Genomic DNA, 26,000 nt, shown 5'->3' on the forward strand with positions numbered 1-26,000 from the left:
GTGCGATATTAGGTATAGACTAGATTGTTCTCACGATATCATTCCATCTCCTCCTCGCGCTTGAATTTTCAAAGCGCTCTAATCGCGTCAACGTTGCTGTTGTTGTTGTTGCTGCTGCTGTTGTTGTTGTTGTTGTTGTTGTTGTTGCCGTCGTCTTCGTCGTCGGTTTTGCTGCCGCTCCGAGAACTCGTCGTCGTCGTCGTCCTCATCATCCTCCTCCTCCTCATCATCATCATCGTCATCACCATCACCATTGTCGTGATCATCATCATCATCGTCGTCGTCGTCGTCGTCGTCAGACCTCGAACGTTCGGTCAACAAGGGCGGCGGAATGGTGGCGACGTCGAAGCTCGAGTCGGTGCTCGAGATGATCTGTCCGTCCTTCACCTCGAGATCCACCACCACTCGGTGACGCCTCTTCATGTTCTCCCGTCGTCTTCGACGCACGGCCATCTGCTGGCCGTGAACGGGCGTGTGAACGGGGCTGTCCATGCTGGACGACGTGTCGCCCTCGCTCTGCGGGCTTTTGCTCGACGAGTACGGCATCGTCTTCGTACGAATCTGCGTTCTGATCTGCATCGGCGGGCTGGAGGTGGTGGACTCGCCGCTTAGGCTGGTCGTCGAGTAGTACGGCGTCGACTTGGCTCTGATTGGCACGAGCACCGGTCGCTCGGTGGATCTCGTCTCGTGGTACCTGGCCGCCTCTGCCGGTTCGGAGAAACCACGTTCGAACTTGCCGGTTGTGGACCTTGTCGCCACCACCTTCTCCTTCACCGCGGCCTTCATCGTTTCCTCCCGTTCCTCCTCGAACGACCAGTCGTCGTCAGCCGTCGGCCGTGCGCCGAGCGCCAGGTCCGCGTACCTCTCGTGCATGTCCTCGGAACTGTCCCCACCTCGGCCGACCTCCATCACTCGGATCTGATCGCCGCCCGAGTACTTGATCGCTGGAACGTTGTCGTAAAGGCGATCGCCGGCGATCGTTCGTCGTTGCCTGGCCATCGACGCTCCCATCTCCTGCTCGTCGAGCTCCTCCTCCTCCTCGAGGATCGGCAGCGGCGCGTCGCCGTCGTCCGACATTAGCCGCAGCTCGTCGTCGATCGTCTCGTCGAACTCGTTCTGAAGAGTGATCCGAGGTGGCGAGATGTACGCGGTACGGACGTTCGATGCTTCGTCGTCGAACGGCGAGCTGCGTCGTTCCACGTTCCCAGAAACGGAAACGGAGACGGAGACGGAGACGGAGACGGAAGAGGAACGTGGTGGCGTGAGAGGAGGCGAAATCATCGTCGTGGTCGTCGTTGGTGGCGGTGGAGGAGGCGGTGGCAAAGGTGGCAACGACGGCAAGGGCGGCGAGTGCGCTTCACCGGCCCCCGTTCTGCACTTGGAGTTTGGTCTCATGCTGGTCACGCTCTTGTCCGAGGTGGTGGTGTCGCTCTGACTCTTCTCGACCGAGTAGTGCTGCTGCGGGACGACGGTGGTGCTGCCCGACCAGTCGGAGATGGATGCACCGAGCTCCGCCAGCGAGTTGTCGTCCGACTTGGTACCAGAGTACTGGCAAAACTGGCGCACCGTGTTGTTCGAGCTCGACCATTCCGACATCGAGAGGCCCATCGAGGTGTCCTCGCTGTGCGACGAGCCGGTCACGTGCGAGTTGGACTTTGGCTTGACGGCGATCTTCACGGTGCCGTCGACGGTGGTCGCGGACGTGGAACTGTGACCGTCCTCGAGGAACGTGGAGTGAAGGTCGTCGTGGAGCGTTCGATTCTCGTCGCTGGAGTCGCTGTCGTGGTCCGGCACGTGGCTCGCCGTCTCGGTGCTGTCCGTCACCGTCACCTTCACCGCCTCCTCCGGCCTGATCTCCATGTAGAAGGTCTCCACGTGACTCACCACCGGTTGGTCGAACGCCGGCGAGCTAGGCGGCGACGGCCAATCCTCCGAGCTCTGTTCCTGCAGCCTCGGCCTGCCGTGCGACTTGGGCGACTTGGCGGCCTCCTCGTCCTGCTCGCTCACCACGTCTATCGGGATGTCGGGCAGCTCGGAGGAGGTGCGCCGATCCTCGGAGATGGAGGGCAGAGGCGTGCCGGACGGCGGATCGGACGACAAAGACAGCTGATGATCGCTGGATATCAGCGACTCGTCGTCCAAGCTTGGCGACCTCGAGCTGGGCTTGAACGAGTCCTCCAAGTCGCTCTTGTCCTGCTCGGACGTGGTGGACCTCTCGGATATCCTGGACAGCGTGCGCGTGAGCGCGAACGTGCCGCAGCTGGTGAGGATATCGGGGCCGATCGGGTAGATGAAGCTGCCGGGAAAGTCGGCGAGATCCTCCTGAAAGCTGTCCTCGTTCTGCCCGTTGCTGTCCTCGGAATGTGACTGAGCGGCGTTGTTCTCGTCCGGGCCCGTCCAGCCGTCCTCGATGCTCGAGCTACCGGAACTCTCCAGAGGGAACGACTTCCACGTGGAGCTCAACTCGGGCCTGAGGCCCGTCGTTTGGGAACCGTTGCTGTTCTCCTCGTCCCTCGCCGATGACGATACTTCTCGACGATCGACTATCGGCTGGATCTGGCCGATGCCCAGAGGTCGAGCAATCGAGCAGGAACTGGACTCTGGATCCTCGCGGTCCGGCGTCCACGTGGCAGTCTCCTCGCTTCTCGAACGTTCGCTGCTCAATCGTAGCTTCTTCTCGATCGACAAACGATTCGAGCTCGTCGACGCTTCCTCCGCGGCTGGATCTCTCGTCGTCGTCGTCGTCGTCGTTGTCGTCGTTGTTGTCGTCATTGTCTCTCCCGCGACCGTCTCCTCCTCGTCTTTTGGCAGCTCCTCGGCCAACAGTTCCTCGCCCTCGTCCTCGTCCTCTCGCCTCATTTCCAGATACTCGGGCGTCAACTCCACCTCCACCAGCGTCTTCTCGTCCATCTTGTCGACGCCGTAGTCCGGCGAGCTCAGCTCGCTGTCGATGCCTCTCATGTGAACCTGCGTGTCCAGCGCGTCCAGCGTGTCCTCGCTGGTGTCCGCCGAGTCCAACGTTGGCCGATTCTCGTCCCCTTCGTGCTCTCGCGTTTCTTCTCGTTCCTCTCCGCTGTGACCTACCTCCTCCTCCTCCTCCTCGTCCTCGTCCTCATCATCCTCTTCGACGTCGTCGTCGTCGTCGTCGTCGTCCGAACACTCCTCTATGGAGATCTGAATCGGTGACTTGACCATGTTGTCCTGTCCGTCGTCAAAGTCGATGGCCGATCTGATGATTGGCAAACCGCTCGTCGTCTTCTCGCCGTCATCATCTCGCGCAACGCCCGTCACCGTTACGTCGGGAAGGTCGTCTCTCTCCGTCGATTTCTTCGAATCGTCCAGCGGCGGCTCCGCCACCGCCACGATTTCAACCGACTCGTCGACGCGCTCCGACTCGACGTACTGTCGCGGTACAACAGAGCCGTCGATGGTCTTGGTGACGCTCAGCAGATCGATCTTCTCCGCTCTGACAACGGCCTTGTCCGACGCGATAGTAGCAGCCATCTCCAGCTCGGCGCCAGACTCCACGGAACTCTGATCGATGAACTTTGTCTTCTCGTCCACCCTCACCGACTCCAGCATCGTCCTCTGATCGTCCTTTGTCCCGTTGCTCGCCGCTACCTCCAGTCGCAACGCGTCCCTCTCGTACGGGATAAGGTCGACGCTCGCCGTGATGATCTCGTTCGACTCGGTCAACGGCGACTCGAGATACTGGGCGGATGTCTCGGTGACTGACAAAGAATCGGTGAAGATCTCCGGCACGGTTGTGTGATCGGTGCTGTCCGATCTGTGATTCGGCGACGCTTCGATCTGAATGGATTGCGGTTTCGCGGGCGGAGCAGAGGTGAGGTGGACGCCAGCGCCAGGGAGAATCGCCGCCTCGGTCGGCTCGTCCGGGTTCTCCGACACGTCGACCGTGTCGTCCTTGCTGGAGAAGGCGTTCGCCGGTGGAAGCTTGTGCACCGCGATCACCGGGGCGTCCAACGACTTGGCTCGCCTCTGAGAGGTCGGCGACTGCGTCGCCCCTTGCCTCTGCAACGCGCCGATCCCGCTACCCTCCGAGAGGCCGAGACGCGCACGGGCGAACAGAACCGGCGTCTGCCCCGGTTTACGCAACACCACCGGCGGCGATTGCTGCAAATCCTGCGGCCTTGCCTCCGACTGAGACGTCTGCTGCTGCTGCTGCTGCGAATCAACGATCTCAACAACGTTCTCCGATTTCGACTTTTCAGCGTCCACCACCTTGGCGCGCGACGCGAGTTTCTGCGACTCCTGTTGTTGAAACTTGGGAGCTTCCTCCGCGATCGACGTCGGCGACTTCACCTCCGTCGATTTCGCCTCGCTCTTCGAACCGCCGCCGCCGCCGCCGCCGCCGATCCTCGTCGTTCTCTTCGGCGAGATCTTCTCCGCCGAGTCCTTCCTCTCCGCGCTGCTAGTGCCCGACAGACTCTTGGAAATGCCCAGCGACTTTGGCCTCGCCTTGTCGCTCTTTCCACCACCCGTCGCCGCGCTCTTCATCAGATCGTCGTCGACCGAGGCAGACTTCGCTCGAGTAGTTCCTCCACCGGTCGCCTTGCTCTCCTCCCTGTCCTCCTTCGACTTGTCAGGCAACCGGGTGATCGACTTGGATCGACCTTTCTGAACGATACTCACCTCCGGCGCCACGTCCGTCGAATCGATGATGATGATCTCCTGCGGCATCTCGCCCAATTTCAACTTCGACTTGTCGATCTTGGAGCTCGGCGTGGACGCGCGCGACTCCTTCGAGCTCGTCTTCTTCAACGGCGGCGGCTTGTCGCCCTCCAACGACTTGGACTGTTTCTTAAAGTCCTTCTTCGGCTCCGGCTTCGGCTTCTTCGACCTCTTCGGCGACACGTCCGGCACAAAGTGCTTGTTCTCCACCTCCGGCGAGAGGAGGGTGTCGATCGACGCTTTCTCCTCGGCCAGCGACAACGACTTGGATCGTAGTGACTCGCCGTGCGGCCTCGACATGAACGGAACGAACTCGGGGACCTTGAGGCTGTCCAGCTCCAGCGCCGGCTTCACCGGCACCTCGTCCAACGGCAAGTCCGCCACCGGTTCCACAAAGTCGTCGAACCCGGTGTCGATGATCCTCGGCTTGGCGATCCTCGCCTCCGTGAACTTCGACTCGATCTTCTCGAGGATACGTTTCGTCTTCTCCGGTATGCTCGGCTTCTCCAACGTCTTTGGCTTCTCCGGTACGCTCGGCTTCTTCTCCAACTCGACGGCACGAGCGCTCGTCGTCGTCGTCTCCTCCTGCCTCTCCCCTTTGCCGTCGACGTTCGTTTCGTCCGGCTCCAGCCCGGTGACGATCGGTCTCGGTATCTCTGGCAACGGTATCTTCTCAATGCTGTCTTGCTTCTCCAAGCTGTCGTCCGGCGTCTTCAGGCTGTCCTTCTCCATCTCGGACTTGGCCTTTCGCCGCTCGAGCTTCATCTTCATCTCCATGCCGACCACGTCGGCAAAGTTGAGCGGCTTGGCGGCCGTTGTTGCGGTCGTCTTCGAGTCGAGCGATCGTTGAGCAACGGCCGCCAAACTCTTGGACGGCTCGGTCGACGACGGTGACAGCCTCCTCTTTTGTATCACCGAGACGATCGTCACGTTCGGATCGGTGGGCGACACCTTTGGCGAGCGCCTCTCCGTCGACGAGACTATCGTCACGTTCGGCTCGATCGGCGACAACTGCTGCTGCTGTTTCGAGGACTTGTCGAACGACGCCGATCTCAACGACGACGGTTTGTCCGGCGACGGTGCCGCCTTCGTCGTGCCGCCTTTGGATGGACTTCTGTTGGTCGGCGAGAAAGCGCAGACCACGTTCTTCGCGTCGGTCGGCGACAACTTGGACGTAGGGCTGAGGATGCTCTTGGGTTTGTCGGACGGGCTCGAGAGGATCGACTTGGGCCGCGTGGGCGTGTACGTGGCGCTCTTGGGCTTGTCCGGCGAGAGCTTGCTCTGGACAGGTGGCGGCGGCGCCTTGCTGCTCTCCACCGAGGTCAGCTTGGACAGATCGAAGCAGGTGATGTCGGTGATCATCTTCAGAGGCAACCTCGGCAGATCACGCACGGCGGCGCTCTTCCTCGACACCGTCTTCCCGCTGTCCGACTCGGACTTCTCGTCCGACGCGGTACCGTTCATCACGTGCCGCTTGTGCAACGTGTACGGTATCTCGACGTTGGTCGTCTTGTTGTGAACGGCGGCGCTGTCCGAGAACGGCTCCTCGTCCCCGGAATCCGCCGGCGTCAGGTCGATGGACTTTTGATGCATCAGTATGTGCCGTTTGTTGTTGGAGCCTAGCCTCTGTCGCGCGGGGTTCGGGTCGCTCTTTGTACGCTCGACCGGCGTGTGGCCCGGTATCGTGTCGTCGAAACTCAACACCACGCCGCCAACGATCTTCGGCTCGTACTCGGTGAACGTTGCCTTTGCCTTGAAACTTTCCATCTCGATCGGCACGCCGATCACCGTGTCGTTTCTCGACTCGGTCGACAGCCTCGCCTGTCGTTCCCTCTCCCGTTTCTCCTCGTCCTTGCGCGCCTTCTCCAAGCTCCTCCAATCGTCCCTCTCGCGCGGCTTCTCCTCAGACTTGCTCCCCCTCTCTGTTCGCCCCTTGCTCTTTCTCGACTCGATCCTCTCTACGCTGCTTCTCCTCCAGTCGTACGTCGTCGTCGTCGTCGTCGTCGTCGTCGTCGTCTCCTGTTCCAAGCTCTCCGCGCTTCGACCTCCGCCACCTTCTCCTCCACCTCCTCCTCCTCCTCCTACTCGCGAATCAAATCTGTCCAAATACTTTCGCGACTCGCGCGAGTCGAGTCGTTCGACGTGCCTCTTCCTCGCCTCGGACTTTCTCTCGTGCGTCACTTTGCCGCCGTCCTCCTTCACGAGGCTGTTGCACCTGTCCAGCGACTTGAGCCGCTCGATGGTGACCGGGTCGAAGTCGAAGGTCGGCCTCTCCTGCGAGTCCAGCCTCTCGACGCTCTTGCCGCGATGCTGCTGCTCCCGGCTGCCGGCGCTCAGCCGCTCGAACGGGCTTCTGTTCCCCGAGTCGAAACGCTCCAGCGTGTGCCTCTGATTGTAGTCGATCGAGTTGCCCCGACTGCCCGGGCTTCTTCTCTTTTCCTTCGAGTCTAACCGCTCCACGCTTCGCTCTCGCCGTTCTCGGTGCCTCTCCCCCGTCGTCGTCGTCGTCGTTGTTATTCTCTCCTTTGGGCTTCTGTTCACGTACTCGGCGCTGCCGCGCAGCCCCTGGTAATCCAAACGCTCGAAACTCTTGCCCCGCAGCTCGTACGGATCGTGGCCACGTGACGCGAGCCTCTCCTTCGAGTCCAGTCGCTCGTAGCTCCTCTCGCGAACGTCCAGCCTCTCGATGCTCCTCCGTAGCTCCCTCGCGTCGACGCTGCGACGGCTACGCGAGTCCATTCGCTCCATCGACCGCCTCTTGCCACCACTCGAGTGCTTCCTCTCCTTCTCTTGCAACTTCGACAACGTCTTCTCCAGCTGCTGTTTCGCCTCGCTGCTGCTGCTGCACTCGCGGCTCGATCGCCGATCCCTACCTACAACACCACCACCACCACCACCTTTGTGACTGCGACCCAAGCTACCTGTTTCAACGTACGCGCGCGACACGTGATCCTCGAGGCTGGCGATGCTGCGCGCCCTCACCGTTCTACCTCTCTGGTCGGCGATCGTTCGACTGGTCGCGTCGACCGGGCTCAGGTCGTCGTCTATGCGAGACTTGGGCCGCATGATACCCTCGTCGCGCAGTATCTCCGAGTCGACGTGCGTGATCTTGTACTTGGGCTTGAAGTTCTTCAGCTCGTTCAGCACGGACATTTTCTGCTTTTGCACTTGCAACACGACCGGGTCTTTCCTACCAGAGTCCTGATGCGGCAGAGAAAGTTTCGACTGCTGTTGTTGTTGTTGTTGTTGTTGTTGTTGTTGTTGTTGTTGTTGATCGATCGAATTGGCGTGCCGCGTCTCAAACTTTCGTTCAATCTGCGTGCTCGACCGTTGTATACGAGACTCGACGGTGATGTAGCTGTTGCTCTCACCGTCCCTCGTCACCGGTTTCGCGTACCGATCGATGGACTTTGCCCTGGCGTTCTTCAGGTCCGCGAGCACGGATTTGAACTGATGCTTGTCCGTCGACTTGATCGAACGATGCTTGACGAAGGAATCGGTCTCCGAGTCCATTTGGAACATCTCGTGCTCGATCCCTTCGTCGCTCCTGTCGGACAGTGGCTCGTTCTCCTCCTCCTCCTCCTCCTCCCCCTCGCCTTCGTCGTCCTCCTCCTCGTCCTCCTCCTCCTCCTCGTCGTCGTCGTCGTCGTCACGCGGACTCGAGTACGACTCCGGGTATTCAAATTCGTGCTCGCGTTCCAGCAGCTCGTACGAGTCGTGCGAGAGGTCGTCGTGAGAGAGGTCGCCCGCGGGGCCGGACTCCTCGTGGCCAGACTCGGTGGACAGCGACGAGGTGCCCGGATACGAGCTACTATAGACGCGCTCCGGCACCGAGTCGTGATCGAGGGATGGCAGCTTCGAGCTGGCCGCGCTGTACGAACGATTGCTCTCGTCGTACCGCGTCACCGGGTTGTCCAGCTCGCCCTGAGACGGCAAACGGAACGGTTCCAACACCACGTCGTCGTCGCCGCCGACGCCGACGCCGACGTCAGCGGCGGCGAGGAGGACCTTCTCGTCCTTCGAACGCGCTTTCCCCGAATCCTCGAAGCTAGACGCGTACAACTCGCGGCAACTGGCCGATCGCTGCCAGGGATGTCTAGGCATAGGTCGCGGTGGGGGGAATTCAGGAGGACTGCTGTTAGAGGGGCTGATACGACCTGCTGATGAAATCCGTTGCTGGCTGACAGCAAGCATCTGCCGCGGTGCTGGGACCTGGCTGGGGGTGGCCGGCGAATGGACGTCGATGGAGGTAAGTGTCCGAAACGACGTAGCTGTGTCTTCGCGACGGTGAATCGTCCCTCCCATCGAGACACTCGTCACAGTCGTCGGAGAATCCAGTGTCATCGAGCCGCATGACAGAGACAGAGCTGGGGTTTCCAGGGCTGGAAAAATCATTCGCTTCTGTTTAGTTTCTTTTTTTCTTTCCACGCTTCGTTCACTACTTGCACTTTGCTTTTATTTAGAAATAGATTGTTATGCGGGCAAGCACTCTTTTTATTTAGGCAATTATTTAGAAATGATTTTCGACCAACTGTACACGTGTAACCGTCGCTCGGCCTCAGTTGGCAGAAAAAAAAGAAAAAAAAACTATCGCCACTGCTACGACGAACATGGCCTGTTGCTGCACGCTTGTTTACGGTTTCTGTGGACGCGTATTATAACGGGTGTACTTAAAACCCGAACCTAATCCATTGAATTAGTTACTAGGTAGACTCGAGTTACGTCTTTTTTTTTATTCCGGCCGGCTACCTTTTAAGGTACACCCGTTATATACGCCGGCCCCCTCGACGTATTTATAAAAACCATAAACAGTCGACGCTCGCAGGCAGACACGTAGCTATAGACGATATTCATAGTAGCGAAAAATCTCGGAAACTAAGGCCGAGCGACGGTTATACGTATAGGAAAAAATTGTTCAAAATCGTCGAAATCGGTGAGCCCCCCCTTTTCTAAATAATTACCCTTTCTTTACTCTTTCTCTCTCTCTACATTTTCACTCTATCCACCCACCTTTCGTTTCTACTCTCTGCCCTCGTTCGAAACATCTCACGAACACGCGCCGACGTTTGCACGCCAAGCATCCTCAGTTCCAACATCTTTTAGCATCGATCGCGAATCGATCGTGATATTCTTACGAGTGTATATTAGGTGTACCTTTCGTCCCCTCCTGCCTTGCGTCGCTCGCGCGACGTAAACAAGCCGAGAGACAACTCTCTCCGGACGAGTGTCTTTCAAAAGCGTTCTATTTGCAATACGCTAATACTCTACTGTTTCTCTACTCTTACGATACTTTATGTACGATACTTGAAGGAAAAAACAAGATTGGGGGGGGGGGGGGGGAGAAAAATAAGAATGAAAATAAATCGAATAAGTAAGCTAAGACGTAAGGACGAACGGAAGATTAAACGAGGGGAACATGGGGGGGGGGGGGGCTAAAGTTCGAGGAAAAAGTAATTTGAGAAGAAAGAAAAAAAAGGAGGGGGAGGGGGGTAGAGAGAGAGAGAAACGAAACGAAACGAAACGAAACGAAACGAAACGAAACAAAGAGGCAGAGAGAGCAGGGGGATGTATGAAAAAGTAAGCGTTTCTCGTGGAGGTTGGTGTCGGTCGTGGTACATACCAGGATCGCCGAGGGGCAGGAGGGGGTGGGCAGAGATGCTGGAGCTGCCCATAAGGGAGCTGCTTGGAGTGGCCCCACGATAGCCTCCCCCCTCCAAGCCCTGCAATGCCCTACCACCGCTAGTCTGCCGGAACGAATTGGACCTGCGAGCAAGAGAGAGTCAAGTTCAGCATCAGACTTAGGCTACCAAATGCCAAGCCTGTCCAGAACTAACTAATACTTTTTTTTTTTTTTTTTCTTTTCTTTTCTTTTCCCACATTTCCTTCTCCGCCCTCCCTCACCGTTCTCTCGTTAAATACGTACATGGTGATACAGTATTTCGTCTAACGAATCTCCTTTTCATTGTGTCAGTCTGTCAGTCTATTTCCCTTTCTTTCTTTCTTTCTCTCTTTCACGCACTCACACGCACACGCACATATATACACCTATTCGTGAATCGGAAAGAAACTCACTCGCGTCCGCGATGCTCCCTAGTATATCACGATCGCGATCAAATAATCGCCCGTGTACGTATATGTAGGTAATCGATAGATAGATAAATGAAAAAAAAAAAAAAAAAAGGTAAATTGTACGAAAACTATTTTTTACACACAAAGTGTGCCTTTAACTGTTACATCGTCGTTAAAAAATCCACTCCACTATCCCCTAGAGGTGAGTCTGTACTCGTTGTGAACTAGTTGGTCGTGTCGTTTCACGCAGAGACTGTTACAAAAATTGCTACGCGTGAAGAATTTGCGCACCCGAGTACTCGTTACCTTCGCATGCTCGACTCTCGCGACACACGATAACGGGGATATATTCGATAAAAAAAAAAAAAAATAAAGAAAGAGTGTGCACACAAACGGCGATGAATCTATCGGTGAGACACGATGCTTTTCTCTCGCTCTAATAGCGCATTATTAGACAAGTAACATTATCCGACTGAACATCGATATTGCAGATACGACAGATTATCGTGTAAGTACTTGATAACTGTTATATGTACAAGGATTGTAAATTATCATAAAGAAGTAATTTCTATGCTCTATGTTGTAGAGTAAGCTACTGCTATGGATGTAAATATATATCTGACTGGTATATGAAAGATATTCGGTCGGGACAGTGAAGTATGGTAAACTTTGCAGTGTGTAGTATCATTGGGTGTTATTACAACGACGAGAATTAGTGACCACACTATCAAAAAGAGGGTACATTGATCATTCGGGTTATCGTGCCTGATGGTGAGCCTGACTCCCCGCCACCCCTGTCCGAACAGGCAACACTGACACACGGAGGTACAATACGAACAGAGTGAAACACTTCATCATTCTACTTGAAATTGGAACAACGGATAGGCATGATAAATACCAATTAATGTCCCGGCAAAAGCAAGACCGTGCCACCTCCCGTCTTACCCACGCAAGAATCAGTGCGCTCGTTAATTAAAATATATCTCAACGGTATATAAAAACCAGCGTTAAAGGGGGGACAGTTACATAACGATACGCATGCACTAGCTACACATTACTAGTGTACCCAAGAATTGTTTCAATCATAGAACGACATATCTCGCATCGCTGATTGATTCAACTTACCTTTGAAACGTCTGCCTCTTCACGTAATTGTCCCGTACAAATTCCACGATTTGCTTCTGCGTTTTACCGCTGTACCTGGATAACCAAACATCGACAAATCTCGGTTTACGCGTAGAAGAAGAGGCGTTCTCTTTTAACCGCAAGCTAAACACTCACCTAAACGACGAGCCACGACTGAGCACCCGTGTTTTCTGACGCACCACTCGTTTCACCACCGAGCAGCGGAAAAATCCGTGATTCTCCACGCACTTTTTCCAAAAGTTTTTACACTCGTTACGACCTTCGAAGAAGAACTCCACAGTGTCCTTGTAATAACCCTACGGCCGAAACGATCGATCGATCCTCGTCAAGCCGAAATTCCTTTTGAAAATTTATTTACAAACAAAAATTCATTTGGAGATGCAACGCGACGCAACTTACGTAACCCTCTGGGTGAAGTTTAATTAAAAATCGTTTCCTCTTGAAGCTGATCTTTCTGATTTTCGCCCAACTGAACGTATTTATCTTGGTGAAATTTTGAAAAACGACTATCCCCATATGCGCCACTGCCAGATTCAACGGTACACCCTCGTGATCCTTCAAACATAAGAAATGAGAGATGCAACGATTCCGCTGCACGCGCAAACTTGAGCGCGAGTTATACTCACTTTAGCCGGATGCATCTTCATCCCATACAATTCACAGCGGCGTGCTGTTTCTAGCAGATTCAGGTCTGCTTCTGCCGGCGATTGCCCACTGTTTGGAGAGACAACACACACAGACAACATTTTCAAACCGTCGAGACGTTATATTTGGACTATGTTTAAAAGTTGATTGGAAAATATCTTACGCGTGTTTCTTGTGATTCTCCATAATGCGACGTTCTAGTTCTTGATCTTGATGAGGCACAAATTTGTAAGTTGACAAATACGTATGATCTGGATAATCCTCTATCACATAATCTCCACACTCGGCTACAACAATTAATCATCATTCGTCTACCGAAAAACCATTCTACCCTCTTTCTTTCTTTGCCACTCTGTTTACACAATCGTGAAGAAAATTGTCATTACCCTGCACGATATAGCTCGCCATCAACGCTGCTGTGTTATCGTTGCATTGTAATAAACCTTGGGCCAAATCCCGTTTGATTTGAAGACAAAATAGATATCTCGTAAACTCTTCTTCCAACTGTGCTGGATCAGGTGTATAAAATTTAACGCAAAATCTCAGTATAGGATCTATCAGCGATAATCCAACTTGTCTACAAACTGGCTTCTCTAAATCTAACCAATACTGTAATTAAATGCCACTGGTAAGTGTCGAGTGCAAAAAATATTTGACAATACGTGTTCGTCGACTCCTTACTTTTGTCCCATTGGGTTCCTGATACTCCAAGCCAAAGTAATCAGCTTCCAAAAGATGCAGCTGTTTACAAACTTGATCAAACAACACTCTTCCTAAAGCCTTTGCCTAAAATATCAATCATAGTACAAATTTAATTATCCCGATCGTCGAAAGTTTTCAATGTCAGTTAATTTTAAAGCAAAGTCATTGCATTCTAGATGGACGCTTCAAGATGACTGAAAATACGCTTTAGATGCACTGTATATATTTTATGAATAATCAATACATCAATACGTTTACTCCATGCAATATAGCATCACCAATTATCTGCTCCAGTTGTTCATTTAGAAATATTACACGCGTAGACAGTATAAAGTAAATGATCTTTTTTATTGTTGAACAAATATAGCGACAAACAATAATTTATAGTTATATTTAAAAGCGGAAAATACACTGATCTTTTAGATGAAGTCAACCTTGCACCTTTTTAGATAAACTTTAGATTACGATTACCATTGACTTGCTTCTTGTCAAATGTGAGATCAAACCAATGTAACTTTTAATACTTGTTCGACAATCGTTACCAGATATGTCATACCAGTTGTAAAAGCATGCAGTATACTTGACTTTACGTAACAGAACCATTGTGAATTACCTGAACTTGAAACATTGTAATCGTATCGTCCAACATCTGCACACGAACAGCAAGCATTTTACCAGCTTTTCTAGGTGTTGTAGGAGGAGTTCTACTACCTCCATCCACACCAGCCGGAGTCGAGTGACTATGAGGCATCTTGGATCCACCGCTGCCTTTCATACTTATGCTCTCTATATCGTTCATCTTCAGTCATCTACCATAAGCCGTAGAATGACCATCTATATAAATTTATTTCCTCGTGGAAGGTTTGATTTACAACTCGATGTTACATTGTCATCTGGAACAAAGCGTCAAACACATTTAATTAACGTTTCCGTCAGAGAACAAATTGGGTTAAACGTGACACGTCTTTCGCATAAATTTCACATTAACGTTGACAACGTGCTGCGGTGATGGATCAAGCACACCAAGAAGCGTACGTCCGCGATAGAGATACACGAGAGTAAGTGGCATCGACGCAGTAACCTCACGCAGGAAATCTCAATACAGACTCTACACCGAATTGTCTGAAATTGTTGAGAAACTCCAAAGGATATTGGACTCGCACAGAAATTCACAAGTCAACGGCTACGATTTGTGTGAAAAAAAAAAAAGAAAAAAAGAAAACAGTCGATCGAGCCTTTCCTTCTGCATCGTTTTCATCAACTTTAAAAGCGACTACTCGCATTTATTTACATAATTCACAGTGACATTGTACGCCACTTACTGCTCTCTTTCTCTCTCTCTCTCTCTCTCTCTCTCTCTCTTTCTCTCTCTCTCTCTCTCTCTCTCTCTCTCTCTCTCTCTCTCTCTCTCTCTCTCTCTCTCTCTCACCGAGTACAGTGCCTTACCGAGAAGAGAAGACTTGACGTTACGACGTTACGTCAAGGCAGCGATTACACCGACCACACTAATAATCGAACAGTGCTAATGGAACACGTTAAGAGATTGGCTACGACGAAAAGTGTTGAAAGTGTTGATTTGTCGATCAATTAATGTCAATCAATTAATTCAAATTAGACAGCGATCAGTTGCCGAACCACGGAAACGGAACGGCTACGTTTCCCCCCCAGCGTGAAAATGTGAAATTCGAGTTAAACGCTTTTGAAACGGGCCAGGCGAGTCAATCGGGATCGCCTCGAGAAACGGAAGAGAAAACAGCAGGAGGAGGTCCGCGATGAAGCATCTCGAACGGTGGCGAAGAGAAAAAGGTGGGGCCCAGGATCTTCTCAAACGGGGGGAAAGGAGGATCAATTAGACCGCGTTGCGAGACGAGCGAGAAAATACTGGGGCTTTTCTCTCGTTACGTACGTTACGTTTGCCGGCTTAACAAGAGCAGAGGCAGCACGCCCCGATATACAGCAACGCAGAGTTCATTGATCACTGAGAACACTCATGCACACACCGGCACTCCCGTAGTTCAGCCGCAGAGTTCTTCGCGATGCTCCCGATGTTGATAAGTCGTTTACCCCACTACCGCCGAACCGAGCATAGATTTCGCGAACGAGCTCCGTGTATCGCTGGGACGAGGATCGAGGAAGTCTCTGAATTGAACCACATTACACACCTACGGGGCGCACGTCTCCGCCTTGGCATAAATTATACGGAACGGCCAGTGGTTCTCAACTCGGCGCGGCAGGCAATGGGTGTTCGTCGTTCATCGATAAACGGGGCAGCACACGTACGGCGAACACCGGGACGCAGGCCTCGCGACCGAGTGGAGCACGACTTCCCGACGACACATGGTCTCGGACAACTCGGGTCCGACAGGCAACTAACTGGCAGCGTTCCGCGTACGGGCGCGCGATCCACGCCAAGGGCGGAGCCACGCGATAGGACAGCGACATCCGCTGAGAAGATCCGACAACTCCGAGCCATTCTCTCTCTCTCGACAGTCATTCTCCATTTTCTCCACGATACGTCGCGAGATTATACTTAACGATTCCTTTGCTCTCCGTTCCCCTTTTAACTTTTTCATGCGACTTCGCTTCGGCAACTGAAAATTTGCCCTTCTTCCCCCCCCCCCTCCCTCTCTCTCCTCTCGTGGTTTGTTATTCGTATTTACCTTTCTCCAGCAAGGCTGTGCCACGCTCTTGCGCACAGCTCTCTCCGTCTCGAGTGTCCCGTAAGATGGCGCCTCGTACCTAAACGTCGTGAGAACTGTTAATCCTTCCATCTACAGAGACCCAAGCCGCAAATGTCAAATCGACGGAGGTAAACAGTGGCAATTTTTTTCTGCTCTCGTCATCCGCGAAACGGTGGGTATCGCGTTCAGATTCCTCCGCTCGATGTATCTCTCTTTGAGAGTCTTGGATCTCTCTTTGTAAATTGCACGCATGCATTGTGCGAAAATACACTGTCGTCGACGCCGCGCTTACGTTCGTCGCAATTATTTGGTGTTTTTTTGACATTGACAGAAATGCGACTCGTTTGTGTTCCAGGACGCAAAGGCAATCCTCCTTGATGTGATTTTTAAGTTTTTACTCGCCGCTACGAAAATGTCAGACGAGGAAGATACCACGATCTTGTTGAACAGTGCCACTAGAACCATCGAAACGTCTATAAGCAAGGTTCCGAATGATTATCAATGTTTACCGCCGAAAACTCTGAGGAAACCACTTCCAAAGCCGAACGACAACCTGACACCGTTGACGTCGGGCAATAAAAATATATTCGTCTCCATGGTGGCGATTTTAGCAGGTATCGCGTTTGGAAGCGACATGGGCATTGCAAAACCCATTGCCCCTTTGATCAAACACGAGTTCAACTTGAATTGTTTCGAAAAGGATTTTGTTATAAGTATTTGGTTTGTTGGAGCCCTTGTTGGCGGATTAACCGGCGGTAGGTGTAAATAAACTCCTAGAAAGCATAAAAGCTATGTAAAAATTAAAAACCGAAATGGATGACAACATTAACAGCTGTTAATTAATATTTATAGGTTTTTTGATCGATTCATTCGGCCGACGTTGGGTAATGATATCAACGCTCATTTTTCTAACATTTGGCGCCACGCTGTCAGCACTGGCGAATCACTACATTTTGTTACTTGTCGCACGGATAATTTGCGGATATTCCGGATCTGTTTCTGCAATAGCTCACTGTATATACATGGCGGAGGTGTCCGAGTCAAATAAACGTGGATACAATATAATGTTGTATCAATTGGGCACAGCTACCGGATTCTTGGTTTCTGTGATTGCCGCTGCTATAAAAAACATAGACTATCAATGGCGATTTTCCATTGGTATAACAGCCGTGCCCGCCTTGGCCGCCTGTATAGCAACCATCATATTCCTTCAACGATCGCCACCGTTCTTACTCTACAAAAGAATGGCAAATGTTTCGAAAACGTCGTCGAAGAAAGCTTGGTACACGATCTTCGAGACTCTGACGATTATGGCTTTCTTACTGATACTGCAACAGGGTACCGGTAAACGGCAAGTTTTGTATTACGCGCCAAGATTGTTTGCATTATTGGGAATTTGCTCTAGTAAGTAATACGTACTCTCTCCCTTGCATTTTACTTTCGTTTGTACACGAATAAATGTTCCTCTTGCTCTGTTCGTTTCACAGACGTTGCAGAAGTCACAGCTTTGATATCGCTCGGCATCGTGAAAGTATTCAGCACGATGTTATCTCTGGTCATAGTGGAAAGATGCGGACGTCGAACGGCACTGATTACATCGGCCACCATCTGCATGACAACAATATCGCTATTGTCTCTACTCGCTACGATAGACAGGGGCGATGATAATTTAGACGTTGTGAACAACCATTGCAAGAATCATCACAACGAGGATGTTAAGATTCATTCGATTTTACCGACTGGATCACCGCCGCCGTTCCCTCTACTGCCAACTCCGTTAGCTATTGTTCCACCGAGTCCGGAAACCTGGACGCAAATTAAATCGTCTTGCGAAGTATATTTTTCTCAACTGTTCACGAGCATTACTCGCGCTGGATTGAATTTACTCACTTTTGTCTTGTCGCAGACACAGAATATCGCTGTTTCCGAAGGCCTGACTGGTGGCTTGCGTATTCTAGCAGTAATAACGCTACTCGTGTATGAAGCAGCGTACGCTTTAGGACTTGGACCAGTACCACTTTTGAATCTCACGGAAGTTTTCCCCGCAGCCATACGAGGGAAATGCATCAGTTTTGTTTCCATTGTCATATGGATAACGCACATCATTGCCACGGAATCCGTCAGTGCTATGACAAGTAAATTTCTCCTAACTTTTTTCTTCTTCTCGTCGCCTGTGTAACGCATGCATATAATTGTCTTTCTTTCAGGGTCATTAACGTTAGCTGGATCCTACTTGTTTTACAGTTTCATGTGTCTCGTCACAATATTCTACGTCTTTTTATTTATTCCTGAAACAAAAGGCAAATCTCTGCATCAGATCGCCCAGGAGTTACGAAAGATTCCCCTCGGAACACGCATATGCAATAATCTGCGTAGTTTACCGCTTATTTGTCATATTCAGTGGATAAAAAAGTACGACGAAAATGTAAGTAACGGGCAAAGTACCCTAATTTGAAAACAGAATTCCGGCTGGGTTATCCTAAAAGTTTTCGCGGCTTTTAATCAGTCTACGGTTTAAAGTGTCTTGGAGAACCAACAGAATTGTTTTACAACTGCTCTGAGTCATTTCAAAGAACGTTATGCTTCTCCTTCAAAGCAAACGACTGAAAAACTTCGGCAAATTTCAGGATAATCCAATAATCACATGTAATCTCTATGTGTCTACGAAAGTATTCCAAATACTATTAACTTTATCCCATTTTGCAAACTCGTAACTCTTCTATACACTATTGTGTTCAACAAGCATTTGTATGAAAAAAAGTACGACCGCTGAATTTCGATAAAATTTTCTTAGCTTTAAATTATTACAGAACATATCATACAAAACGTACTAAAGATTGTCGGAATCATTTTCGACACGAAAGACTGACTAGTTTTTTAATTTCACCTGCTGATTTTTGTTCATTTCACCGACAGTGAGTCAAAGTTTCTCAAATAACAATTGTTTTTCAATAACTTGTACTTCCATAATTCTTTCTGACGTTGTCCACTGACGTTTTTCTTTCTTTTTTTTACAATACAATCACTTCTGTAGAAGGATTAATTACAAAGATGTGATTAGTATTAGATTAGATAGATACTTTGAACTAGATATTTTATAGCGTAACAAATTACGTTTAGAAATGAATACTTTAGAGATTTCAATAAGAAAACGTACGCGTTATATAATATTTATCACTTTGTAATAAAAATAGTGATATCTTTCTTTTTCATTTTTGCTACCCGCATAAAATCCTTTAAACGTTAAATTGTTCGTCACGTTCGTTTGAACGTGCATCGCGATTTCTCTGCATACAGCTATATAACGTGCAATGTTCTTTGGTGCCATTTAAGGTAAACACGACTATGTAAAAAAATCTTTTATTATACATAACACTGCTGTATATAAAAATAATTTTCATATGTATAATTATTGCAGACTTACAATATTGTAAAATGTAATATTGTACTTGGCAACAATACAGTTGGTTTACGTACTTAATAAAATGTATAGAAAATATAGCTTTTTTTTTTTTTTGTTTTCTTACATGTAAGAACGATGTCACTCTCGAGAGTAACTCTATCCCCATTATTTTACGAAAACAGTAAGTTTCACTCGGTCGGCTTGCAAAAACATTTGCATACAAGTCGCGTACGTGTATTTGACTGCTGAACCATGTATGTACATCATTCTTATTTCCTGCACGATTGAAATTAATCATGCGAGATGGCAGATGCAACAAGTAACAAATACATTGATCGTATCAATCCTCGCTGCTACAATCTTATTTTTAGAACGGTTAAAAATATTACTCGTTACGCAACGCCATTTTTATGCAGGCTTTTTCACAGTGGAACCGCTCAGAGACTTTCTTTTACTCCACGTTAGCAGTTTCGGGGGCGACAGAACCTGCTCCAGAAACATATGCCTTCTCTCCTTTAAATTCAAATCGCCGCCGCACAAGGACTCATCGTTCTCAAGGACATTCGAGTGAGATCTGTCGTTCTTCTCGTGGCTGGCTGCTCTAAAGGTCGCGGCAGGAGCTAAATTCTCCTTGTCGCACTTTGTACAATCGGACGACTTCTTCAAAATTACCGAGACGTTCCTCTTGGACGGGTCCACCTCTGAAGAGGCAGCGGACTGTTCGATCTTGATGGCGTTGCTCGGGGTGACGACGTAAACCAGCTGCGACTTGGACTCGAATTTCTCTTTCAACAAGGAGAACTTTCGCCTTGGGTAATTGATCGGCTTTCTACGTTTATCGTCCATCGTCTCCAGCTTCTCCCCACCGTTGTCGTCGGCGTTCAGCCTTGCAGCCGTGGAGCTAACGTTCGCAACGGTGAAATTATTATGTACAACCTTGACGTTCTCGACGGGTACCAACGGGCTCATCTCCACGTACAAGTCGTTCTCCTTCGAGTCGAATTCGTCCTTTCGACACGCGATCGGGCCGTTCTGTTTCTGCGGTTTCGCCTTGCTACCCAAGATCGGCGAGTCGGAGAGTATCGCGTCGATCAGAGGCGTCTTCTTGAACGACTCTATCGTCGTGCAGTATTTGACCAAGTCGCCGATTGCGTCTATCTCGCGTTTACCCCGTACTTGGATCGATTCCGACTCGTTGTCCAATCGGTTGATGTAATTTCTGTTGCAAGTGGCGGCGTCGCCGTTGAACAACGCCCTCGTCAGCTGCGCCCGTTTGATCAAATTTTTCGGATCGAAGTCCTCCCACTGGCTACCGGTGGTGTGATAGACGTGCCTCGGCGAATTCTCCGCCGTGTACCTCCTGATCTGATCTATCGTGCTGACCAACGTGCTGACCGAGTCGGAGCCGGACCGGCTGTACTCGAACTTCTCATCCGCCGCGATTTCGTCGTGCTCCTCCAAGATCGTGTCCAGCGCGAACATTCCACCTTTGTCGTCAATCACCACCGGCTTCGCGATGTACAGAGTCGGGTTTTGCTCGTCCATGCTGGACACTCTTTTCCCAGCGAGATCGTCGTTGTTGTCTATCAAATCGTACGTGAGCGTGTCGAGGTAATCGTCTTGCTTCAGGATCCCTCTCAGCAGCGAGCTGGCGCAGGTCGTGTCGGAAAACTCGGAGCTGTAAGTGGTGCCGGTGGTGGTGCTTGTCAGGGTGTCTCTCCTCCTGTCCCTGACGACGCTGTCGTCGTGGATGTAGGTCTCTATGTCCGTGTAGCCTTTCCAACTGCGAATACACCACGGCGGCCTGGCCACGCCCAGAGGGCAAACGTTCTCGTAGTCGTGGATCGAGGTGACGCAGCTCATCGTTTCATCCCTCTGTTGCAACTCCTTCGTCAACTTCTCCGTACTGGTGATCTTCTCGTTGAATGTCGTCGGCGTTTCCAGTCTCTCTCTCAACATCGCGATACTGTTCGCACGTCCCTCGCACATATTACCATCGCGGGGACGTTCTTTCAATTCGTCGCATTTCGTACTCGCCAGGTTCCTATTGGCCGCGACCTTCTCCTGCGCGACCTTATCCTCGTTCTCCATCTCGAGGATAAGCTGACTCGAGAAACAGATGCCTCGTCGCTTTTGCAACGGGAGACAGGCGTTTGGAGTCTCCGTCCTCGGTACGACATCCTTGTCCATGTCTAACAATCCGTGGGACGTTGGCAAACAGATGCCCCTGCGCTTCTGACGATGAATGTCCTTCTCGCTGGAGTCGTTGCAGTCGCTTTGAATCTCGAGGTACTCGCAGGCGACGTTGTCAGCGGCCACGGGGAACGTATTTTTCCCCGTCGACGCGGTCTCGTCCTTCGTAACGTTGTGCGCCGGCTCGCACTCGGAGACCAGGCGAATGGCAGTCGCCGCTGGTTCGCTCTCAATCTGGCAGGTTTGATTGACAACGCCGCTCTCCGTGCAGTCGGAATTTTGCACGATGTTGGTTAACAAGTACTGTTTGTCCGTCGTGATCTCCTCGGACGTGGCCTGTCGCGAATGATCGATAGAGCACGACGACGACGCGAATGAATTGGGATAATACTGTTTGAAAGATCTCGGTGTGGCAGCTTTGTTGGTTACGGGCACGGACTTTCCCTCGGCAACGTTAGGCAAACCTCCGACTCTCGACGGGTGAAACTTTCCATAGTAGAACAACATGCTCGTCAAGCCAATAATCATTCCTCCGATTATCAAACTCGCCATTACCGCCATCTCCTCGGCTTTTATCGCATCTTTGAAACATAATACAAACACGATCAAAAAGGCTATATTTTCTATCACAATGACAGAATAAAACACAAATACTCTGTACCGGGATCTGCCGACGCGCAAATTAAAAAAATCGAAACAATAAATAAATCCTATAATACAATTGTAAATACGCTCTTCCCATACAGTTGGGCAGAAATCTGTGTTTTGGAGGAGCACCCAAATGGTCATTGAAAGCCAGTGGAATCCTGTAACATTCAGAGTGGAACACGCACTACGTGAAAGACATAAATCTATTTTGAGCAATCTTGTCAGCTCGCTCTCACACTTACCAAGAAACAATAAGGACCATTCTCTCAAACAGACGGCTGTCAAAACCAGAACAGCTATCCTGGATATTAGCATTCCGGCACGCCAAAGACCCTGAAGTGTCAGTACTATCCACGTTGCTTCATTGTGGCCAGGATTTATTCTGTGCATGGCTTTTGTATACGTACCTACAGCCCAGCTCAATGAACAAAAGGAGACTATGGCGGATAAACCTATTTAATTATTTATTCAAAAATTTTATTAAGCGTCGTTGACTTGCCCGGCACTAAAGATAAGATTGTCATTTGTATTCGTTCAAACTGTTTTGATCAGTGACAGTGACAGTGGAAGCCATATTATTTTTAGCACTTCAAACACCCACCCTACTGGGAGAAGAGAACATTATTTTTAAAGTTTCAGCGCTGTAAGCTTCCAAATAGAATGCTTGAATAGTAACTGTGTAATTGGTTTCCAACGACAAAGCACCTTACAATCTACAGGAAGATACAATACTATCAATTATATATATCTGTATCCCTGACTCTGTTATCTGAAGGGGCGGGCCAAAGGATGTGAAGATATGCAGCCACTCAATTTCAATTTTCCTACATATTCTTTAAATCATAGTATTTCTGTGTCAAAAATTCTTTGCCAGTAACAATTTAAATAGCAAACAGTAGCACCACGTACACTATGCCAAGTTGAAAGTGAAATGTATGAACGTCTTTGCCAACATGTTCTCAGGACTACAAGTAAGTGGCTTTCTCATTTAATATAAATTATATACGTATGTTAGTATAAACAAGATGTTTTTATATTATACATGTACTATCTTCTTTTACAGAGACAATTTATATTATTAAAATTAATTATGATATTTGGCGTAACGTTCATGTTGTTTGTAATATTATTAAATTTACTATGTAACTCATGTTTACATGCAAGCAAACATGTGAAAATTGCAAATTATCTCAGTAGTGAAAATTACAAGCATAGTAATCTAGAGAGCAATAAATCTGTTGTATCCATGTTTTCCACAGAAGAAATGAAAAACATAAGAATGCAACTGAATTCTAGAAAAAATGAATTGGAGCAATATTGTAAAACCATTGGTAGAACAAGTTCAAACCTAGACAATGTGTTGTCAAACATGATTATTGATACGTGAGTAGTGCCCAATTTACTCTGTAGAATTTGTTACACTTTGCAACAACAAGGCAAATTTGTTGAATTTTACACTCCACAGAACACATGGATTGTCGTGGTGCCCTATTTATAAAGCAGCAAGTTCTACATGGATGAAGCATTTTGCTATACTTGGAGGTGTATTAACAGAATCAGCCATGGAATTAATACGCAAGAACATTTTACAGATCAACACCATTGTTAGAAAAGCATTTCCACGTGATCGAGATGTTAAAAAAGCATATCAGGTATGTGAATACACGAAAAATGCAAAATAACGCGAGAGATCACGCGTGATTGTTTTAAACATTTCTGTTGCAGAAATTAAACACGACGATAAAGTTTCTAATAGTGCGTCATCCGTTTGAACGTCTCGTATCCGCATACAGAGATAAATTAGAACATATAGAAGGAAGAGATTATTATTATAAAAGATTTGGACGTCATATAGCGCACAAGTACCATCGTTATAGAAAACCAAGCGAAACGAAATTAGAACCCACATTTGCAGAATTTCTTCGATTTATAGTGGAAGAAAAATACTTTGATGAACATTGGGCACCATTTATCGATACTTGCGAACCTTGTTTAATTCCGTACAATTACATTTTAAAATTTGATACTTTCGATAGAGATCAAAAGTTCCTGATACAAGAATTAGGTTTAAATGAATACCTGTATGAAAAAAATGACTTGAAAAATATAAATCCACGTGGAGTTACAACTACTGCTTTAGTTAAAGAATACATGCAAAACGTTCCTAGACCATTGCTCGACGAAATTAACAAAGTTTATGAAAATGATTTCAAACTTTTTTCCTATTTACCCATATGATAACACAAAATACTCAAAAGTAACAGTAGAAACAAAAGTGTGATAAGTGACTGCATTTAATTCTTATTAATACAAGTTAAGCAATAATAATCTCTGCCATAGAATTAACAGTTTTTAAATTTTTTAATTGAAATTATTTTATTTGTTCTTACTTGTCCATAGTGGTGTATAACGTAATACTGCCATGATATATAGTTGCAATATTAATTGTGGAGCAGCCCCCATAAACGACTCAAATAAATGCAACATACATATATCACTTTCCTGTCTATATACCCAATTCTTATCCTTCACAAATCGTTTGCTCCTTAATGAATATATCGTAGAACAAAGTAAAATTAAATACCTAGAAATAAAATTATTGACCCTGTCAGAAAAACAAAAACACTATCAACTGGCTAGTTGATAGAAACAAGCTTAACATAATACCTGTGTAATACTCCTAAGAATAAAAAATGCAATAACCAATGTATATTCTTAATGGAACCGTCGCTGTGATACCATCTCAAACTAAACATTTGAATAACGGCTGCAGGTAAAATTGCAAAGCACAAAGCAAAGCATCCCCAAACAAATTCGCCTTGCAAAAAATATCCCATAAATACAATACTATCTACAACAAAAATATTTCATAGCAACGTTTATACGTTACAAAATTTTTATTGTCATTTTTATTCCATTGTTCCAAACAGTACATCATTCACTTTCAACATGTATTCATCACTTGTATAAAAGTTCAAGTCCTGTAATGCGAGTGATTTTTAAAAAAGTGCTCTCAAGGAAAGTTTTTGCACACTGATTACATGTTACTATGTTACTTTATGCATGAAGAGAAGATTTACAAAAATTATGAACAATTTCGAAATGTAACTTTTATGTGATTACAATCGTGACACAAAACAATATACACAAATACGATGAATACATGTCAAATTGTAGCAACTATACAACATTCCACCTTGGATATGGAGAGTATTAACATACATCAACTCTATTAATTACACATTACTCTCTATACTTATTACAATAAGTATCAAGTAGGCAATTATTCTTTACAATTATTACAATGTATCCTTTAATAAATTTTCAGTACTTCTCATAGAAAGAAAGATATTTCATTACAAGGAAAATGCACAGTAAACATTTATTCTTTGTTCACCTGTTGCTATATCGATGAAAAAAAAACTGACAGAAGCGACATAGTAAAACAAGTCTAACAATTTGAATTGATAACATTCTATTTCCCTGTGCAATGTTATTGCCGATACATTTTTTTTCACAGTTTCGTAGCACGAAACATTATCACGTTTTAACTCTGCCGCCGCCATCTTCCCGGCCATTCTCAATTTAATTTCACGCAATAGACGAAAGAACGCGTTCCGAAATCAACTACATAGTTCCCACTTTCTTTTTTCTTTTTTCTTTTTTTTCATTTAGAATTATTTGTGTCATCAAGTACAGTATATATTCGGTGCATCATCAAATTATTCTTTCGAAATTAAATATAGAGAGTTGATTCGATTTATCGGAGGAAAATCATGAGCATACGCGTGTTTGAATTTTACATTCGTGCATTCAAGGAT

At 48.4% G+C, this 26,000-nt stretch overlaps 4 protein-coding genes across 20 annotated transcripts in view; 2 read left to right on the forward strand and 2 right to left on the reverse strand.

Annotated features, from left to right (window-relative positions):
- LOC122530704 (FERM, ARHGEF and pleckstrin domain-containing protein 1-like) overlaps positions 1-15,966 on the reverse strand; it is a 35,325-nt gene extending 19,359 nt beyond the window's left edge. For 2 of the 11 annotated variants that reach the window (XM_043657889.1, XM_043657881.1), the window contains exons 1-11: positions 15,161-15,599; positions 13,868-14,147; positions 13,234-13,338; positions 12,939-13,161; positions 12,716-12,839; positions 12,534-12,621; positions 12,307-12,462; positions 12,043-12,203; positions 11,887-11,961; positions 10,313-10,455; positions 8,850-9,074 (exon numbers count right to left, since the gene is read on the reverse strand). In XM_043657889.1, the coding sequence (XP_043513824.1) occupies positions 8,850-9,074; positions 10,313-10,455; positions 11,887-11,961; positions 12,043-12,203; positions 12,307-12,462; positions 12,534-12,621; positions 12,716-12,839; positions 12,939-13,161; positions 13,234-13,338; positions 13,868-14,053 (1,486 nt within the window). In that variant the 5' untranslated portion in view covers positions 14,054-14,147; positions 15,161-15,599. The other 9 variants (XM_043657887.1, XM_043657884.1, XM_043657885.1 and 6 more) reach the window with 9 other exon arrangements.
- Positions 2,825-25,999, reverse strand: LOC122530709. 7 transcript variants are annotated; one of them, XR_006307076.1, is made up of 5 exons: positions 25,577-25,998; positions 24,847-25,030; positions 24,570-24,763; positions 19,582-22,631; positions 2,825-2,835 (listed from the first exon to the last, which is right to left on the reverse strand). XR_006307076.1 is itself a non-coding variant. In XM_043657905.1 (5 exons), exons 1-5 carry the CDS (start codon positions 25,755-25,757, stop codon positions 19,747-19,749), a joined length of 3,360 nt encoding a protein of 1,119 aa, XP_043513840.1. In that variant the 5' UTR covers positions 25,758-25,998; the 3' UTR covers positions 19,510-19,746. The 7 variants fall into 7 exon arrangements, 6 of the variants coding, with proteins under 6 accessions (XP_043513840.1, XP_043513839.1, XP_043513838.1 ...); XM_043657905.1 differs by lacking the exon at positions 2,825-2,835 and having other exon boundaries at positions 19,510-22,337; positions 22,422-22,631; XM_043657904.1 differs by lacking the exon at positions 2,825-2,835 and having other exon boundaries at positions 19,510-20,743; positions 20,777-22,631.
- On the forward strand, positions 15,982-19,436 carry LOC122530725 (solute carrier family 2, facilitated glucose transporter member 10-like). Its single transcript, XM_043657966.1, has 6 exons — positions 15,982-16,107; positions 16,291-16,690; positions 16,788-17,339; positions 17,423-17,769; positions 17,842-18,070; positions 18,143-19,436. The coding sequence occupies exons 2-6, from the start codon at positions 16,348-16,350 to the stop codon at positions 18,388-18,390; spliced, it is 1,719 nt and encodes a 572-aa protein (XP_043513901.1). The 5' UTR covers positions 15,982-16,107; positions 16,291-16,347; the 3' UTR covers positions 18,391-19,436.
- On the forward strand, positions 22,625-25,317 carry LOC122530737 (carbohydrate sulfotransferase 9-like). The gene is made up of 4 exons (XM_043657994.1): positions 22,625-23,150; positions 23,243-23,562; positions 23,645-23,831; positions 23,905-25,317. The coding sequence occupies exons 1-4, from the start codon at positions 23,115-23,117 to the stop codon at positions 24,415-24,417; spliced, it is 1,056 nt and encodes a 351-aa protein (XP_043513929.1). The 5' UTR covers positions 22,625-23,114; the 3' UTR covers positions 24,418-25,317.
- Position 26,000: the final 1 nt, after the last annotated feature.

This window comes from Frieseomelitta varia, unplaced genomic scaffold (assembly GCF_011392965.1).
Source record: "Frieseomelitta varia isolate USP_RPSP 00005682 unplaced genomic scaffold, Fvar_1.2 scaffold_353, whole genome shotgun sequence".
Classification (NCBI taxonomy): domain Eukaryota; kingdom Metazoa; phylum Arthropoda; class Insecta; order Hymenoptera; family Apidae; genus Frieseomelitta; species Frieseomelitta varia.

Bases quoted from the DNA above. Each gene is read 5' to 3' on its own strand.
- LOC122530725 (XM_043657966.1), top strand. From the start codon at position 16,348: ATGTCAGACGAGGAAGATACCACGATCTTGTTGAACAGTGCCACTAGA. The intron at 16,691-16,787 runs GTAGGTGTAAAT...TAATATTTATAG, and splicing joins TGTTGGCGGATTAACCGGCG to GTTTTTTGATCGATTCATTC. The intron at 17,340-17,422 runs GTAAGTAATACG...TTCGTTTCACAG, and splicing joins ATTATTGGGAATTTGCTCTA to ACGTTGCAGAAGTCACAGCT.
- LOC122530737 (XM_043657994.1), top strand. From the start codon at position 23,115: ATGAACGTCTTTGCCAACATGTTCTCAGGACTACAA. The intron at 23,563-23,644 runs GTGAGTAGTGCC...TACACTCCACAG, and splicing joins TCAAACATGATTATTGATAC to AACACATGGATTGTCGTGGT. The intron at 23,832-23,904 runs GTATGTGAATAC...TTTCTGTTGCAG, and splicing joins ATGTTAAAAAAGCATATCAG to AAATTAAACACGACGATAAA.
- LOC122530709 (XM_043657903.1), bottom strand. From the start codon at position 25,757: ATGGCCGGGAAGATGGCGGCGGCAGAGTTAAAACGTGATAATGTTTCG. The intron at 25,031-25,576 runs GTGAACAAAGAA...TTTTTGTTGTAG, and splicing joins TTTCATCGATATAGCAACAG to ATAGTATTGTATTTATGGGA. The intron at 22,632-24,569 runs GTAAGAACAAAT...ATAATTAAATAG, and splicing joins TTATACACCACTATGGACAA to GTTTATCCGCCATAGTCTCC.